We start from the raw sequence: 19537 nt of genomic DNA on the forward strand, positions 1-19537 counted from the left end.
GCGCTGAATAACATCGGGATATTCCTCACTATTATAACGAACAAGTTTTTTTTTTACAATATTAGAGATGGCTGATTATACTTATTCTTAAGAAATCGTCGATATATTACTAGCTTTATGGGAATCTTTTGGCAATTATCGTGAAACTACGAGACTTTACCAAAATTGGTATCCAAACAGACATCCGAATGATACCTACCGTCATTCGGAGGCTTAAAATAAGAGTTCAACAGGAAGGGTTGGCCTATCGTCGCGCAAATCTTGAATATGATGTTGATATGCGTGTTCTCACTATCTTAGCGGCTGTCTACATTGACCCTCATATTAGCACTCGTCAAATAGCAAGACAAACATGTATACCTCAGAAAACGATTGTGAGAATTTTGAGGAAAAAAGGTATCATTCATACCATACCACACCACCCTGCCGAAAAAGCTCGATTAAAACCATTAGAAAATTTTATTCGGTCTAATAAGATTGAATTGTGTTTTTGAACCTGCATTTTCCATTAAAACATAAATACTCTCAAATCGATTGTACTTTGTTGAACTGGAACTTATGCCAATAGTATGTAGGGTTGTGTGGGGTGATGTGCAACACTTTTTTTCGTTGCTCGGAAAACATCCAAAAATCAAATTCTTGAATATATCATGGCTGTATAATGTAGAGGAAGGAAAATACTAAAATTCTGCGTGATTAGATTTTCAAAATTTTAAATTTTTCCTAAAAATTTTTCAAGTTTTTAAAAAAACGTCTGTTTTAGCATTTTCAAATTTTCTTGGGGTGATGTGCAACACAGGTAAAATTAAGGTAAAAAATGCATGAATATCGACATCAATCGACTTAAATGTTAAATTTGGGTTTCTTAAATACAAATTAATCGAAATCTGGTGAACAAAAAATTTTACTGTGTTGTAATCGACCTCTGACAAATGGAAATTTCACAAAAAAAATCATTTTTTATTTGATTTCTTATTTATTTATCGCTTAAAAATTAATATAATGAAAGGAAAAACGCAAAAAACTTTATTTTTCATCATCTGAATCGCAGTTGTCACAAGTAAAATAGTTGCGACCTTGCATGTCGACACAGTGTTGCACATCACCCCAAACACGCTATTTTGCGCGGACTGGCGTGACACCAACACAATGTAAGGAAATCACAAAATCGCTTTGGATTATCAAGAGCACTTGAAAAACTAACAATATAAAAATATTTACCTATAAGATAACTGAAACCAATTCACGAAATTACTATGAATGTGAAAAGCAAAAAAAACTTTCAGCTCGAGAAATTTAACTCGCTTTTCGTACAGCAAACCAGGGTGCGTGCTCGCGAGTTATTTATCTAAAACAAGGTACTGTCGACACAAACACATGGCAGTATGCAGTTCTGTCAAATGTCGACATGCAGACCAGGAATCGGAAACGTTGCACATCACCCCACACAACCCTATAAATAAGTTTTTATGGTTTTGAATCAGATTTGATAGAAATATTCACATTCCGTCCTATATGTTTTAACATGTCTATATTGGTTCCGATTACGCTCAATCGTAAAATAGCAATCAAAATCTTAAACAGTTTTTATTGTTTCCGATTGAGAAAAGTAGAATAGTGAATAAAAACGTAGATAGTGGTGTAGATGAGTTTACAACAACCATTGAAGCCTGTTGCACGAACCATACATATAGAACCAGTGGTTTTGTAAACTTTGAAACTTCATATCTCCAGCTTATGCAAAAGACAATTTTTGGAGGTGTTTAGAAAACGTCTCGACGAAATCTACAACTTTTATCTCAAGAAAAAATTAAGTTTTATTTAAGAAATTAGTCGCCTTCAAAATTTCTTAAAACGACATCTACGACATGATTTACATTGAAATCATGTGTCCCCTTTTAGACCATACAACTTTTGTCTGATTGTGAAACATTTTTCCGTATCTTCCTTATTTTGGTAAAAGTTTACAATAACTTACACAGCTCGGATTACTTTGACCTTGACATATGTTGTCAAGGACAATACTGAGTAACTTTTCCTTATAACTTAATCGGCGGTCGCTTTTTATTAAAAAGTTATTAACAAAAAAAGGTTTGGCGACCTCACCGATTTCAATGACCTTGATATATGTTGTCAAGGTCATGACCCCGAGTGACCTTCAGAAGGTTTTAGCCGTTGCTCGTTATTCGTTAAAAAGTTATTAACAAAAAAAGTTTGGAAAATACGTAGGTTAGATGACGCGCTTTACAAGTATTTAACTGTTTAAAGCGCGTCACTAATCTACATAGGTTAGATGACGCGCTTTAACAGTATTTAATTGTTTAAAGCGCGTCAACTAACCCATGCGTAAACTATTTCGGGGCTACCGCACCTCCCCCGATAGCAGGGGGGGGGGGTTTGGGTGAACTTCGGTTCGCGTGAAAAGTATATGCGAGAACTATTTCGGGGCTACCGCACCTCCCCCGAAAGCGGGGGGGGGGGGTGTGGTTGAACCTCGGTTCGCGTGAAAAGTGTATGCGTGAACTATTTCGGAGCTACCGCACCTCCCCCGAAAGCAGGGGGGGTGTGGGTGAACCATTTATGCCTTCCAATACTCAAAATAGCTGCTATATTTTTCAAACTTTTTTTGTTTATAACTTTTTAATAAGCAGCGACCGCCGATTAAGTTATAAGGAAAAGTTACTCAGTATTATGTCCTTGACAACATATGTCAAGGTCAAAGTAATCCGAGCTGTGTAAGTTATTGTAAACTTTTACCCTTATTTTTCGAGATATTTGCCTGCGTCGATTAAAATGACTCACCCTGTATATGTCTTTATTTTTCCTTTAACCCTTTAACTGCTTTGGACGAGAATACTCGCGCGATGATATCGCCCGTCAGACACTTTGGAGTTAACTTGGGCCGCAAGTTTGTCAAGCAAATCTTCATAATTTCACTACAAATATAACCAAAAATCAAGATTGTTTAATCAATAGCAACTAATGTTTTATTTTATATTAATATTTAAAGTAAAAGGAGAAGTAAAATGAAAAAATGCATAAAGAAAAAATACTAATTTATTTAAATTGTTTTTCTGTGTGACAAATTCGAAAGCATGGAACAACATCACACAGGGCAACGTTACAATGCTTATGACTTGACTTCTGAGAGTCTGCCTAGTTTTCGTAACAAACGAGTTACTCGTCCAAAGCGTCTGACGGACGATATCGTCGCGCGAGTATTCTCGTCTAAAGCATTTGACGGGCGATATCGTCGCGCGAATATTCTCGTCTAAAGCAATGAATGGGTTAAATTAGACAAAAATAGACATATAATTTAACTATTAGTTACGTGCTACCCCTAAATACGTATATACTGGGTATCCCACAATTTCCGTATATGGAGTACAAGACGTGATTTTTTATGCTAAAAGAAACAACTTTTTCCTTTAGCACAATTTCGTCCGGCAAGTAGTTTTTGAAGGAGAGCAGATTAAAGTTAAGCGCTCTTGGTCATGTGGCGCTCAGGAGTTATGTACTTACTTAATTAGTAAAGTATTCCTTAAATACGTTCACCGGTTAATCGATTTTCTATGTATTTGCTTGAACTTTGGACCATATGCTCGTAATAGTGTTATCTATACACCTCCACAATTGTGAGAACCGTTCCGGTACCAAAGTCAAAATATTCAATGTCAAAGTTACGAATTTTAACACGTAAGGTATAGACAAAGCGTGTTCTAAACGGATATTTTAATTTATTGCGGTAGAAATTAGTTATGTATTTTGCTAAAAAAACTAATATATGATGAAATTAGGAAATGCATGATGACATTAGGAATGACATATTACAAAATGGGGATACGTAACGGTACACTTTATGTGTAATTGTAATCCGATGTTCTTCACTGACGGTATTTCGAAGCTTCTTCTTCTTCTTATAGATATTAGCTCCTGCCTCTTGTCAGAGGTCAATATGGCCAGTTTTAACTATTGTATGTAGAACGACCGTCCGACAGTGGGACAAAGGCTTCCAAAATTCGAAATTGCGACTAATACAATAAAAAAAAATGAATATATTTCCTAACTTATATATAAACTGAATCTTCATATTATGGTTTGAAATAATATAAGCACGTTTATTTCGTACTTGTACAGAAACGTGAAAACGTATTATCACACTTTTTATGCGTATTATATATCTCTGTTTTGTTGCTAAATATTTCAAGAAAAAATACAACTAAACAGTACACAATCTGAAAAAACTCTATTCCTATCAAAAATACTATTATTAAATATGTGAGATACACGATTAAAATTTGTTTATCTTACTGAACAATAATTTAAACAATATCTCTTTGAAACTCTGTTTGGATCAATTTTTAACATTTAAATTAACGTACAGTCTTTGGAACCTACTAGAACCACTTGAACTCGAATAATTTCGGAAGAGTACACATTGGAAATTAATTATTAGGCGATAATTTTGCCATAAAATGCCATTTTTTCAAACCAAATAATTTGCTATTCATTTGCAAACAATATGCGCGCGCGCATAAATAAGCACAAATGCACAACGGTTATACATATGCTTCTCATTACTTCAGATCCAATAATGTCAGATAAAAGGAAAATTCTTCCAAAGAAAAAACTAGAATTGCATCCGGATGCGTTAAATCTCTTATTGGATTAAAAGTAAGATCCGCCTTTATAATACACTAATATTATATATGTCATAAGTTCTTATTTTCCAGGTTTACATAATGTTAAATAATAAAATTCATGAAAGAAGAAAGGAAACCGAAAGTTTCGTTAATAACGAGCAGCATTAATAACATGTTATTATTACGTTATTATATGGATTTGTAACAAGGGGTTTAAAAAAGTGTTTTTGTTTTAACTATTATTATTAGATACGTTTTTTTAGAAGCTCTACAACTTTGTTTCTTACATATTTTTTATTATAATTAGTTATTTTCTAGATATTTAATATTGAAAAAAAAAATAGCGTACTCATCCCACTGTGCGTCGCGTAGCTGTTTTTTCTTATGCATATGGCGGCGACAACTGTTCGGCGGGTGCCATTGAGTGCTCAGATAAGAGAGGGGAAACAGGAAGGACAGTGGGGGAACCAGGCTTTGCGCGCGAAGCACGCGTATTTACAACACTACCTTACAGAAGACCATAATTAGACGGCATATTTTATTTGTAGGTTGCTTGAGAACCGAAAATATATCTAGGCATTGAGGACCCCCGAACGCACGTACGGCGAGACAATGGCTTGCAGCCCATCTAAAAGTTAATGGACAGTAAAATATAATGTGATTGATGTCCTAGGCCGGGTCTCCACACAGACAGAAGCCGTCGTTAATAATGTTTTTCCTAAATAAGCTGTGATTCAAATTATAATAGTTAGTTCTTAGTCGAGAGACCGTGACAATAGCATCGCGTTTTAATCCCGATTTGTAATACCAAGGTTTGGGAGCGTTAATATATATGTTCCGAAAAAAGTGCGTACCTTTGTGTTGAGCTCTTCTAAAGAGATAATTATGAAAGTCTGTTGCGAGTTTTTCTCTTTGAATAATGAACAAGTCCGTGTGTGGGAATTTAAAATACGGAAATTCTTGACTTTCACGTATGGCCCTTTTTGCCAAGCTGTCAACTATTTCGTTGCCTGAGATTCCTTTATACGGGGGAATCCATATAAATTGTATATTGATACCGCGTTCTTGCGCTACGATAAGTTTGGCCTTAATGAGGGGGATCAAGTAATTAAAATGGCAGATAACCGGATTTGTGAGGGCCTCCAAGACGGTCTTGGAATCGGTAATTATGGTGTATCTGGGAAAACCCAGATTATAAATAGCCCATGCTTTGGCGGTATAAACCGAGGCATGTGGAGAAAGTTTGTACATAAGGCTTTTGTGGCACGGAGTTGTGACGAATAGGACGCCGCACTCAAGTAGGGGCCCAAGTCCATCTTGGAACTATCCGTATAGAAAACTATCGTGTCTCTCATTATGGATCCGAATGCCTGAGCGAAGACATTTTGTACGGACAATTCTTTCGATAATATTCAATAAATTCGGCCCAGGGCGGTAGTGAGAAGTGTTGGATAAAGCGTGCCCTATTGCGAGAAAAATAAAATGAACAGTCGTATTACTTTGAACAAATGTATTTTCACAAGCGACAAGAGTACAACGCATGTTACTTAGGCGAAGGTTCGGGAGGAAGTAAGCATGAGCAAAAGGGGCGCCAGCTATAAAGGAACGCAATTGTAGCGACGCTAACGCCAATCAAACTTAGAACTAGTTCCGGCCAATAGATGCCGCGAATGTCTCAAGATCGTATAAGGAGGAGAAAAAAGAATAGATTGGAATAAGTGCTGGAATGGGGGAGGGCTTAGCGTTGAGTGTATCTGTGGTTGATATTGTTTCACGTGTAGCAAAAGGTTGATCAGAGGGGACTTATCTTGGCAATACGCCTGGCTATCAGGATCTCTGAGTAGTGTCTGATGTAATATTTTACCTACAGAATGATCCGTGATTGAGAGGATTTTGAGCAGATACTTAGAGGCTAAAAATTTGAGTCGGAGTTTCAACAGAGGTTCTTTGGCTTTAGCGAACATGGTGTTAATTGGAGTAGAAATTCTGTTACCTAAAAAACCCCTAATGGCCTTATTTTGGATAATTTCCAGCCGGTGGAATTTGGGGTTGGATTTTAGGGCAAAAATGTGTGCAGCGTATTCAAGTCCCTAGTCCCTAAGTATTGCTCGATACACGTTAAGGAGAAGTTGTGGATGGGATCCCCACCACACTTCCCTCAAAGATGAATTTACATCGGCAGTTCTTCTAGCTTTGTTAATTAAGTAGTCCATATGTAGGTTTTCTGACAATTTGGGTTCCAAAATGTCTTCCAGGAATCTTACTGAATCCGAGGGCCGGATCATATCATTATCTATTTTGACTCTAAGCACACCAAGGTTTTGAATTTTTCGTTTGGAGAAAAGCATCATGCGAGTTTTATTGGGAGATATTTCTAAATATTCCTTAATATTATCCAGAGAGATCTCCAACCATAATAATCTTGTTTATACGAGCAGCCGAGGCGTAAATAACTATGTCGTCGGCAAACTGTAAAATTTTGACATGCCTGTGCAGCTTGGTCGTGATTAGCCTTAAGTATAGATTAAATAACACAGGACTAACAATAAGTACAGAACCCTGTGGAGCACCCTTTCGAGAGATTCGAGGGGAAGTGAGCCCGCCCTGAACGACAAATTGAACCTTTCTTTCTGAAATGAGATTCTGAATAAACTGACAAACTTTTTTAGGAAATTTAGCTTCAACCAAATCTTTGACTAGGATACTTGGAATGACGTTGTCGAATGCCGATTTGATGTCAATGAAAACTGCAACCGTGGCCTTTCCATTGATATTGTTATGATGAATATTAGATGTGAGGATTGTGAGATTGTTCCAGGAACGAAATTTGCGGAACTTAAATTGGTGCTTGGGGATTAGCGTGGTTTCAGAGGTACCCGACTCAGTGACCCAGTATATCCTATTCAAAATCATTTTTTCTAGTAGTTTAAGTATACAGGATGTGAGAGCTATAGGACGGACCCCACTGCCGTGGGGTTTGGGAATGAGGTATACCAAAGAATGAGATCATAATTCCGGGAAGCTACCCTCAGCAAAGACATTGTTCAAAACTTTGAGGAGAAGCTTTTTAAGAGGCAACGGGAGAGCTTTAAGAATTTTATAGTCAAATCGATCGATGCCAAGACTGGATTTGCTCTTGGATGAGTTGAGAGCATGGTGGAATTCTCTATAATGAAATGGATTGCCAGAGGGTTATCTTCTTCCCGATCACGATCCGATAAATCGGCGGGGGGCTCAGAGCAAGAGGGAGGGCAAATGTTAGCCATTGACCTGCTCCTCATCCACGGATGAAGGCGCATTGGAAGGAGCCAACTTACAATTACGAAACCTTTTAACCATTTTCTAAATGCTAGACGTAGGAGTCAGAAAATTCAAAGTGTTGCAATAATTTTTCCATCTTTCTCTCTTGGCTTTTTTCAAAGTTTTTCTAGTAGCTGCGATTTGATCGCGATAAATTTGGTAGTTCTAAACAGAGGGAACCTTACGGTATCTTTTGCTAGCGAGCTTTTTCGCCGAACAGCCTCCGAACAGTTTTCGTCCCACCACGGGGGGGAGGCCTGTCCGACGCGCCATTTTGGTCCCGGCTCCCAAGGGACACTGAGTCCCTGACCGGCAGAGAGAACAGATCAATGATACTCTGTAAACATTCTGAAAAGGCTTTGTATTACAACAATGGCTCGTTATCACCCCATTCGAGAACGCGTTTCTCAAACCTCTCAGCCTGATTTTCAAGCGTTCGGGAAAAATTTTCAAGTTGTTTCCGAGTGAACCTACATCTATGAGAGAAAATGGTCTTTGTTTTAACCTTTTGGTTTATGGTAATCAAAATCGGGCGATGGTTACTCCCAAAAGTGTCGCTGAGAATTTTGGTATTCAATATTGGCACAAAATTCGAGGAGCCAATGGCAAGATCGATTAATGAAGGTGTCATTTCTGGAAGAGGAATAAATGTTGGAGTGATGGGGTTGAGTAAACTAAAAGGCATTCTGTCCAATAAGTCGACGATTATGTTGCCAGTCGAGTTCGCTTGGGGTGCTCCCCAATAAGGGTGATGGGCGTTGAAATCGTCCAGTATTAAAGAATGTTGAAAGGATTCTGCGAGGTTAAAAATCTTTTGCCATGAGCTGTGGTGACAAGGGGTGCCCGGGTGTCTGTATATACTCAAGATAGCTGTGCTGGCGCTTCCCACCACAATCCTGAGGCCGATGGCTTCAAATGATGGGTCTAAGAGCTTGTCTAGGTCGATTTCCGTGAATGAATTTGTTTCGCGTATCAAGATAGTTATACCCCGTCTGCCCACGCTACTGTTTTTGCGTATTACGCCGAAACCGCGAATATTAAAGGAATAATTAGGTTTTAAACAAGTTTCAGATAGGACAATTATATCGTAAAACTCGCATAGCTTTTCAACTTCAGCCTTTTTGTGGACCGCTCCCCTACTGTTCCAATAAAGGATATTGAAACCTGAAAATAATCCGACCATGCTTGAATTTTGATTCATTTACCGGCCGCTAAAACCTTTGAAGATGATACAGAACTGACATATCATCTCATATATCTGTGAACCTTTGAGGGCATTCTGGCAGTTTGCTTATTATATCGATAATTGTTTTGATAATCTGAGGACCGAGGAAATTACAGAATAAATTAGAGTTTGGATTTTCATCATTGGGAACGCTTTTGTTAGAAGGAATGCCAAACCAAAATGCTGGAGAGCCTTTATCGTATTTGGATCTACCATTAGTAAAATTAAGACAGGTGTTGTGATCCTCGCGGAGCTTTTGTTGGTGAATCTGGGATAGATGCTCTCGCACGTTTTTTAGTACTTCCCATCACCGGAATGATTCTTTGACCAGTCTGCTTGAGGAAGTTGATAACCGTGGGAGAGGTGCATTTGGACACCGTTCATTTGGACACCGTTCAATTGGACACGATCAATTGGACACCGTTTATTTCGACACGGTTTATTTAGACACGGTTCATCTGGACACAATAAAAAATGCGGTTTGTGCAGTTGGACACGAAAATGCGCGGCTTGTGCAGTTGGACACCAAAAGGCGCGGCTTGTGCAGTTGGGACACCAGAATGCGTGACCTGTACAAATGTTTTCAAGATACGATGATAAATGTGATAAATTATAGCAAATTTATCAATTTTACCGGTAATTATAGCCAAGACTTTTTGGTAAAAGTAATAAATCTTTCATTAATTTTGTTGTGGGTACAAATTTGTTTCTTCTGCCATCGTTTCGGCCACATTAGTGCCAACTGTCGGGGTAAACCGGTGTAGGAAGTGCTCGCAGCTCTTTCACGACAAACCAGAGGACTGCCGGAGAATCCATTTCTCACCCTTATGCATAAGGATGATAAGGATGATAATACTTGTGGAATGTAAGTTTCCACCGCAAGCTTAGTTTTATAGATAGAAATTTCTTTGAGAACTTTTTGTCCCTCAAATTTGACTATGACCTATGTTTTAGAGGGTTCAAAATTAACCTCACCGTCTTTTTTTATTTTGCGATTTATTTGTTGAATAGAAATAATTTTTCAAGTAACTGTTTGTTCCGCCAATGATATTTAATAAAATAAACACAATGTATTCCTTTCGACAACAATTGGCAATCAATAAAAATTAACGCTTATTCATTCGACGTTTCGACCCAGGCTTCGGGTCCTTCTCAAGTAATCTAACGAAAAAATATATAAAAGGCATGCGGTCAATAACATTGTCAAAAAATTAAAAATACAAGAATATCGTCCGTGTAAATTAATACCTAATGAGGGAGAAAGCAGTGTCGTCGCGACATTCCCCGTCCAAACCATTATGAAATTTTGACAGAAATATCACGTGCAAAGCTGGAATTTGCAAAGAATAAGATATTTCCGTGAAGAGAAGAGAAATCAGTGTAAATTAACAAAAAATTGGTTTAATTACACGGAGAATGTCCCACAGCAGCGCAAATTCATGTCGCAGAATCTCCCGCATCGCATCTCAAACCTCGCACAGCCGGCAGAGCACTCGGCCACCAACATCAAAACATATTCGCACCGCGAAAGTCAGGCACATACTGACGGTAGTCGTGTCACAAATTATAAACAATCGAAAGCCGAGAGAAAGAAAGAGGGAGGGAAGAAAACGCAACACTTTATATACACGAGATGACGTTGTCATAAATGGGATTTAGGTTCTCCGTGTCATTTTTGAGATTGATGGTATCCCGATATTTCTTTATTAAAAGCATTTCTGCGATCTCCCTCTTTTTTCTGTTTCCTTCCTTGTGCAAGATCTCAACCTCAGACCAATTAAAATCGTGACCAAGCGTAGCGCGGTGCTTGCTAACTACAGACCAATTGCAGTCGTTCTTTTTTATGTCGTTAAAATGTTCTTTAACACGCGTCTGTAAGAAGCGCTTCGTTTGCCCGATGTAGGATGCATTACAGTCATTGCACTTGATACGATAAACTACCTCAGTTGAGTGATCCTTATCCAGACGATCCTTACCGCGTTTTATAAGGACATCGAGCCTTTTCGGAACCGTGTAGACTGTATTTAAGCCTATATTGCTGAGTGTGGAGCGCATATCTTCACTCAAACCTCTAACATATGGTAGTACGACGCATTTCCGTGGATCGAATAGATTTCCAGTCGTGCTGCTTGTATCTCGTTTGTGACTAAGTTGTTTTAGTCTAATCTTGATGTGTTTATTAATCAACTCGATTGGAAATGAGTTGTTCAATAATATATCTTTCACTATGTTGATATTCGATTCACGGAAACGATCGTTTGACAGTAAAATGGCACGGTCAAGAAGGCCAGTGATGCAGTTGACCTTATATTTTAGCGGGTGACTCGAGAAGTAATTTATATAACGGCCAGAGAACGTGGGTTTTCTAAACCAATTAGTGATCAATCTATTACCATCTCTGATTACAATTGTATCGAGAAACGGAAGTGAATTGTTGCTCTCCAACTCAAACGTGAAATTTAATCGTGGGTGATAGCTGTTAAACGCGTTGAGTACGTCATTGAGTTTTGACCGTGGTATTATGGTAAATATGTCATCCACGTATCTATAGAAAATTTTTATCTCAAAGTCAAGTGCCCCAAGGCAGTGCATCTCTAAATCTTCCATAACAATGTCAGAGGCTTTAGGGGAAAGCGGCGAACCCATGGGGCTGCCAAAGATTTGTTCATAAAACTGCGCATTAAAACAAAAGCTTGTAGAGCTTAATATCAAATCAACCGCGTGTAAAAATTGAGGTAACGAGAATTTTGTATGTACAGAAATAAAATGCCAGCGTTTTTCAATACCCTTTAAGACAAGTTCTTTGGGAATGTTGGTAAAAAGGGAGGTGACATCCAGGGAAACGAGAACCTGGTCTGTATTGATCGTTTCATTATTAATAATTTCTGCAAAGGACCAGCTGTCTTTGATATGCGACTTAGGTTTAGGTAAATACTCATCCAAAATCGCGTGTAGATAACAAGCTATGTTATAAACGGGGCTCCCGACTGCCGAGACAATAATACGTAACGGGAAGCCAGCCTTATGAACCTTTGGCAGTCCATAACACCGTGGAAGATTGCCATTCGTGCACTTTAACCTATAGTACGTGGGATCGTCTATAATATCGCTGTCGTACCATGATTTAACAAGTTTGTTAAGTTTGGTGGTTAATTGATTTATCGGATCTTTCTTTAATTTTCTATAGGTGGATTCGTCATTTAAAAGGTCAGTCATACGGTTGTTATAATCGGTTATAATCGGACAACGTCATCTCGTGTATATAAAGTGTTGCGTTTTCTTCCCTCCCTCTTTCTTTCTCTCGGCTTTCGATTGTTTATAATTTGTGACACGACTACCGTCAGTATGTGCCTGACTTTCGCGGTGCGAATATGTTTTGATGTTGGTGGCCGAGTGCTCTGCCGGCTGTGCGAGGTTTGAGATGCGATGCGGGAGATTCTGCGACATGAATTTGCGCTGCTGTGGGACATTCTCCGTGTAATTAAACCAATTTTTTGTTAATTTACACTGATTTCTCTTCTCTTCACGGAAATATCTTATTCTTTGCAAATTCCAGCTTTGCACGTGATATTTCTGTCAAAATTTCATAATGGTTTGGACGGGGAATGTCGCGACGACACTGCTTTCTCCCTCATTAGGTATTAATTTACACGGACGATATTCTTGTATTTTTAATTTTTTGACAATGTTATTGACCGCATGCCTTTTATATATTTTTTCGTTAGATTACTTGAGAAGGACCCGAAGCCTGGGTCGAAACGTCGAATGAATAAGCGTTAATTTTTATTGATTGCCAATTGTTGTCGAAAGGAATACATTGTGTTTATTTTAAGAAATAATTTTTACCGGGAACTTGATCTCCTTGACAAATTCTTGTTCGTTTAAATATAACGGGATACCTTTCACGAAGGTTATCCTCATAATTTTAAAAGCAGGAATAAACGCGACAAGGTTTTTTTCCTTAAGCGCAGGGTGACCGATGATACGGTTGGCTCCAAGGGGAGAGGTAAACTGCATCTTAACCTTGTTGTTACCAATTGCGCGGATTTCAGTGACATCCTCTTTTATCATAACGTTAATGATTTTATAAATCAGCAATCAGCAAGGGATCGAGGGAGATATTAGATTCCGCGTATTGGAAGTGCACGAGATACGGAGGAAAATCGCTATTTTTATATCTATTAATTGGCTTCTCTTTTATATTTTTTCGGCGGGGCCGAAGTTGCGGGCGATATGGATCCCCCCGAGGACGGATTTCCCTCGGTTGGCTTCTTTACGCCCCTTCTGACTTCGTTACGATTGTCTCCATTCAATTTAATATCTACACTCGCGTCAGAGGCGCATGGCATAAAGTCGTAGTTAGAGCGGCCCTCGGGGGAGTCCCCGTTTCGGCAAGGCACGTTACAAATACTATCTTTGTTATGAGAGCCGTTTTTTCTAATCTCAAGGTCGCGATCATCCGTCGCGGCGTGATTTCCGCGTGTGAGAATTATTATTTTTAAATTATACTCGCCAGCCGAGTTAGAGCGAGGACGAGGGCGAGGGCGAGAGGAGGTCGCGGTGTCGCCACAAAGGTCCTTTTTATTTGAAGGTTTATTATTGTTTCTATTTTTCTTTCTTTCCCCCATATCTAAGGAAAGATCTTGCCTGTTTTCTGAAATCCCGAAGGGGCTGCGGTCCCTCGGCGAAGGTCGGGATCTTAAGACCGATGTAGATACTGGGCTCAAAGGCAAGTCTCGGGCTTCCTCATTGAAGCTGTTAATAAAATTTACGAACTCACTCTGCGGAATCGAGGACCTACGCTGGCTCGGGGATTTCTCGTTTGGATTAAGGCTGCACGGGATCGAAGTCACCTGCATTGCTTTACGCGCAAATTCCACGGGATAAGATATTATCTAACGCTTAAATCGGCACAAAAAACGGTTATGCCCGCAAGACACGAGCTAAATAAAATACCCGTTTATGTATAAAACGCACCGAAACCGCACTATAAAACACGCTTAATGTGCGAAAAGTGGCAACACTGTATAGTCCACGCTAAAAGTTGTAGAGTGGGAAGAGAGTCGCGCTGTACGGAAAGACAGCCGAACGCGCGCGAAACTTTTAGCTACGATTATAACCGGTGAACGTCCTTAAATTTAGTGATGCTATTTAACTGTCATATTTAATTGTGAAATATTTAGCAATTTTTACTATTATATGTAATTGTGAAATATTTAGAATAATATAGAACGTTCAACTCACAAAGTATATTACTATTTATATTCTTAATTTTACCTTTATTTTTAGATGGTGCTACGGAATTAGAAAATTTTTTTATTTATTACGTAAAAAATAAAAGCAATACTTATTTTGTTAACTTTATCATATTTTGAGCAATACAGAAAAAGGTCAAGAAGTAGTACCTATTATTTGTACCAAATGAGGAGCGTGTGCCACTCCTGAACGCCACATAAACAAGAGCCCTAGTCCTTAACTTTAATTTGCTCTCCTGTGAAAGCTACTTATCAGACGCAATTTTGCTAAAGAGGAAAACTTGTTTCTTTTAGCATAAAGAATCAAATTTTGTACTCCATATGCGAGAATTTGGAGTATCTTGTGTATATATGTAAGGTGTTTCTTAAACTATTAAATTTATAGGAGTTGATTTTTGAAGTCATTTTATAAAGAAAAGAGCATGTAAACATATGGTTTCAAAAGCTTTTCATATAGATACAAGTTAAAAATTTTATCTTAGTGTTGAAAATTATCATTTTTTTTTTCTAGCTTTTAAGTAAAAAAAGGTTTAAAAAATGAATTTTTTTGTGCAATTTTTTTCGAAACATTGACATATTTAATACAAGTATAACTTTGAGTAAAATTAACTTAAATTAAATTAACCACTTTACGTTATTTTAATTCTTTCCAAAACAATTAGGCAAAATTTTTAAACCCCTTGTTTTTATGTTATAATTTTTTACAAAATGGCAACTAAAACAATAGAAAAAGTCGTATTATGAGATAAGTTCCTAATATGCGATAGTGGGGTTTTTGGTAAACGAATAGGTTCTATCTGTTGGTTCCACTATGAACTTATTGCCCTTATGTGAACAGATTAAATCAAACACCCTGTATATATTTTCCAATACAATAATTACTTACTAATTTTATTGAAAAACGAATATTTGCTTTAAACATTTAGGATTTAAGCTCATTTTGTTATTATTATATCTTATTCTTTTTTAATTTTACCTCTCTGTATTTTCAGATGTCATCCTGATGTGAATGTACCACCACCATTAAATCAATTAGTAATAGAAAATATGTTAAGATTGCCTGGACTCAACGCAGATTCGTTATTACAAGCCATTAAAGGAAATACTTTTGATCATGTATCAGCTATATACAATTTACTTGTTGACCGATTAGAACCAACAATGCCTAATTTACCCAGTATCCAAAGTATACCAGGTGATTATCTGCCAGATGGTGCACATCAATTAGAGAAGGTAATTATTTTTGAAAAAGAAACATGTAGTTTATTTATCTTTATTTTTACAAGTACACATTTGATTTGCGTATATAGTAAATTTCATAATTGAGAAATATACTAATGAATTATTATACAAAAGTTTTATTTTATATGTTTCATATGAAAAATATAGATATTTAGTTATTGATTGAACCTATTGAGAACTAGATTGGCTTTTTCTAAGAGCTCAGGTACTCACAATTAGGCGGTTTGCCATTCATGTGTCATTGGTACATACACTTGGTTAGAAACATTACCATATGTATCTTTTGATAGATCCAACTAATAAATATGTTTTATTTTTTTACATAAAGATACAAAAATAAGATATTATTTAATACGAGTGACATGCATTATATTTACTGAATAGATATAAATTTAAAAATGTTTTCAACAATAATATAACAAATTTTTTTACTTTTGCAATTTACTGTGCAAATAAAGATTTTTTAGCTTGTAAACAATTGGAAAAGGTAATTATGCATATTAAGACCCCACTCGCCAATGACCTTAACCTTGACATATGTTGTCAAGGTCATGGCCCTGAGTCATGCTGAGGCTCCACTATTGTTAAACTAGACACAAGTGTGCCTTCAAAGTACATGCGTTGGTTTTTCACTTCTTTAAAATTTCCATTTACTGCTTTAAAACACTTTCCTTTGTTCGTACATGTACTATTTCCACATATATATTAGTCATTTACAAGATAGTTAATCGATCATCTGTGTGAATATTTGTGGCAATATACAACTAATTTTGCAAACCGAAAACTTTAATGTTTCGTAACTTTTGAACGGATCGTGACCACCACTTTTTTCAAGGTCAAGGTTACTCAGGGTCATGACCTTGACAACATATGTCAAGGTCAAGGTTATTGGCGAGTGGGGTCTTAATATGCATAATTACCTTGAAAAAGAAGATTATACCAGGATGTCCCATTTTAAACAATCCAAAATTTTCGTTTTTTTCAGTTTTAAAAGAAAATGTTCAGATAAAAGTTGTATGATCTAGAAGGGGACAAATAATGATAAAATCAATTTTCGAAAAAAAATCTATTTTTCAAGATCACGTGAAAAAGTTACCTTTAATTTTTTAAATAAAATACTCTATTTTTGATAACAGTATTTTGTAGATGATGTTGAAACGTTTCCAAAGACCTATAATAGTTAATATTTTTATTGAGAACTTACGGAGATGTAATATCGTGTATTTTTCGATACCGCTGGCATTAAAATTACATAAGGTAGTTATTTCTACGTGGAGGTTACACGGTTGAATTTATATCTTGTGTGCGAGTATGCGTGTATGTGCACGCGTGCGCAAATGCATACGTGGCTGGATGTGTGGATAAATTGATGGGTGAATATATGTATGCATGAGTAAGGGCCGGTTGTTTCAACCTGTTGGTAAACTACCTAATGGTTAGACATATGATTTAACTATTACACAGTTAGCTTACCAATAGGTTGGAACAACCGGCCCTAAGTGAGGCAACATGATATCAAGAGACACTGTAATGTATCGCGCCAAGTTACACGCGCAGCGCGTTACTGCCGTGTATCTTTACACGAACGGACGGGTTGCAAGTACCCGAGATTTTGAGATCTCAATAACGAGTGAACGGATCAAGTTCTAAGTAGGCTTGATCGATAGCTTGGGTTGGAATTATGTTATAAAAATGTTTTTACTTTTTCACTACGTGCCCTACGAGCGGAGATATTGCAACGCAAAGTCTGAAATGTTAAATTTTACAATTAAGAAATGTCGTTAAATTTTGCATTTTTAATTCTTATTTCTTTTAAATAAATGTTTAATTTTGTATTTATTTTTACATATTACTTGAGTTGAGTAAGGTAATACATTTTTATGATATTATTCTTTTAAGGAGAATTAAAGCTACTGCCACTTAGGTTGGAATAGGAAGATCCTTAAAGGAGTACGAAGATACGTACCACTTGGGTTTAATCGTTTAAAAGTGCAAAAGTTATTTTTTGAGATAGACTTGGGTTGAGTTAGGTAACAATTTTGTGATATAATAATTTTGTTAAAAAGAAATAAAGCTACTACCACTTAGGTTGGATATACAACATACATTTGGATTTACAACATACATTACGCATGTACTTGGCGCCTTTTGCTTCCTCATAGAGGAAGCTTTGTTTTCGTGACTTTCGTATATGAACCTTTGAATGCGTATAAAGTTGGGTCTAATCAACCAAATTTAAATAAATTATATATGAAATAGGGGTAGAAGAAACCAAAGAAAAGATTGTTTTTGAGTTTTTGATGCTAATATGTTCAGTGTTCTAAAATGTCGAAATATTGCATTAAAAAAAGGTGTCCGTATGTATGTGGCGGATTTTTTTGAAATGTCCGTTGTTGCTCTAACTTTCGTAAATATTGAGATATCGGGATGTTTTTTTTTTTAATTGCTAGAGTATCATTCAAGGAAGGTTGGTATTGAATTTGGCGATGAATGGTAAAGTTCTTTTTTTAAAAATTTATTTTTTTAGAAATGTCCGTGGTTGCTCTAACTTTCGCAAATATTGAGATCGGGCTGAATTTTTTTTTTAATTGATAGAGTATCATTTAAAGAAAGTTGGTATTGAATTTGGCGATAATCGGTAAAGTGGTTATTTTTTAAAAAATTTTTGAATTAAAAACTATAAGGAATTAAGCAATGTCCAAGTTTCTAACTTGCTCACTTAAACAAGTTTCTACTTGCACACTTAAAAACTATAAGAAAGCAAAGTGCAAGTTTCCACTTGCACACTTAAAAACTATGAAGAAGCAATGTACAAGTTTCTACTTGTTTTTATTTTTTTTGAAAAAAGTAATTTTGTACTGATTATATATGGGGCATTTTGGCTGAAATTTTCATATTTTTACCCTGACCTACTGCAATAATTTTGACAATTTTTTTCCGAGAAGTATTCTAAAAAAGAGAAGACACGTATTTTTTAGTTTGAGCCTATGATCAATATTTCCGGCAGTGTCATTTTTGTAAAAAATGAATTTTTTGATAACTCTACTTTTTAAAACGTTAATATCTTGGAAATGTTCAATCCTATCGAAGAACGGTTCGGATAAAATTTGTTCAGTTTAAAATGAATTATATGATGTATAAATTCTTTTCAATTTTTGGACAGTCTAAAGTTGTTATACGATGTTGAAGGAGAAAAAATTATTTTTTGTAAAGTTCACAGTTTTGTAATAATAAGAGAAATAAGATCGTAACGATAAACAATCAATTTAGTAACAAAGCCATGCGATCCAAGCCTAGGTCTTTTGGCAGCCTCATATTGGTTTCTGTACGCATATATACTATATATATACTTATAAATTTTCCAAACCACTGCGCGCCGATTAAATTTTCGGACTTAAAACACAGTAATTGTTAGAATTAAAAACCTCTTCCCTCCCCGGAATTAAATCGACTCGATTTAATTATCTAAAAACTGTAAAGAAATTTATTGCGAAAAATATTACCTCACATGCTTCGATGGTACCTAAATATTAACATGCCTCGGTGGTCGAATTGGTACGACGCCCTACACGGAATGAGGGAGGTTCCAGGTTCGAACCCTGGCTGACGTAATATTTTTCGCAATAAATTTCTTTACAGTTTTTAGATAATTAAATCGAGTCGATTTAATTCCGGGGAGGGAAGGGGTTTTTAATTCTAACAATTACTGTGTTTTAAGTCCGAAAATTTAATAGGCGCGCAGTGGTTTGGAAAATTTATAAGTATATATATAGTATATATGCATACAGAAACCAATATGAGGCTGCCAAAAGACCTAGGTTTGGATCACATGGCTTTGTTACTAAATTGATTATTTAAAAACAAAATTTATA

The 19537-nt window shown here is 36.5% G+C and overlaps 1 protein-coding gene across 5 annotated transcripts in view; it reads left to right on the plus strand.

The window, feature by feature from the left end:
- LOC139812158 (serine/threonine-protein kinase SIK3) overlaps nt 1-19537 on the plus strand; it is a 245452-nt gene that overhangs the window by 143664 nt on the left and 82251 nt on the right. For all 5 annotated transcript variants that reach the window (XM_071776791.1, XM_071776792.1, XM_071776793.1 and 2 more), the window contains one exon: nt 15416-15656. In XM_071776791.1, coding sequence (XP_071632892.1) covers nt 15416-15656 — 241 coding nt within the window. The remainder of the gene's footprint in view (nt 1-15415; nt 15657-19537) is intronic.

This window comes from Temnothorax longispinosus, chromosome 4 (assembly GCF_030848805.1).
Source record: "Temnothorax longispinosus isolate EJ_2023e chromosome 4, Tlon_JGU_v1, whole genome shotgun sequence".
Lineage (NCBI taxonomy): Eukaryota > Metazoa > Arthropoda > Insecta > Hymenoptera > Formicidae > Temnothorax > Temnothorax longispinosus.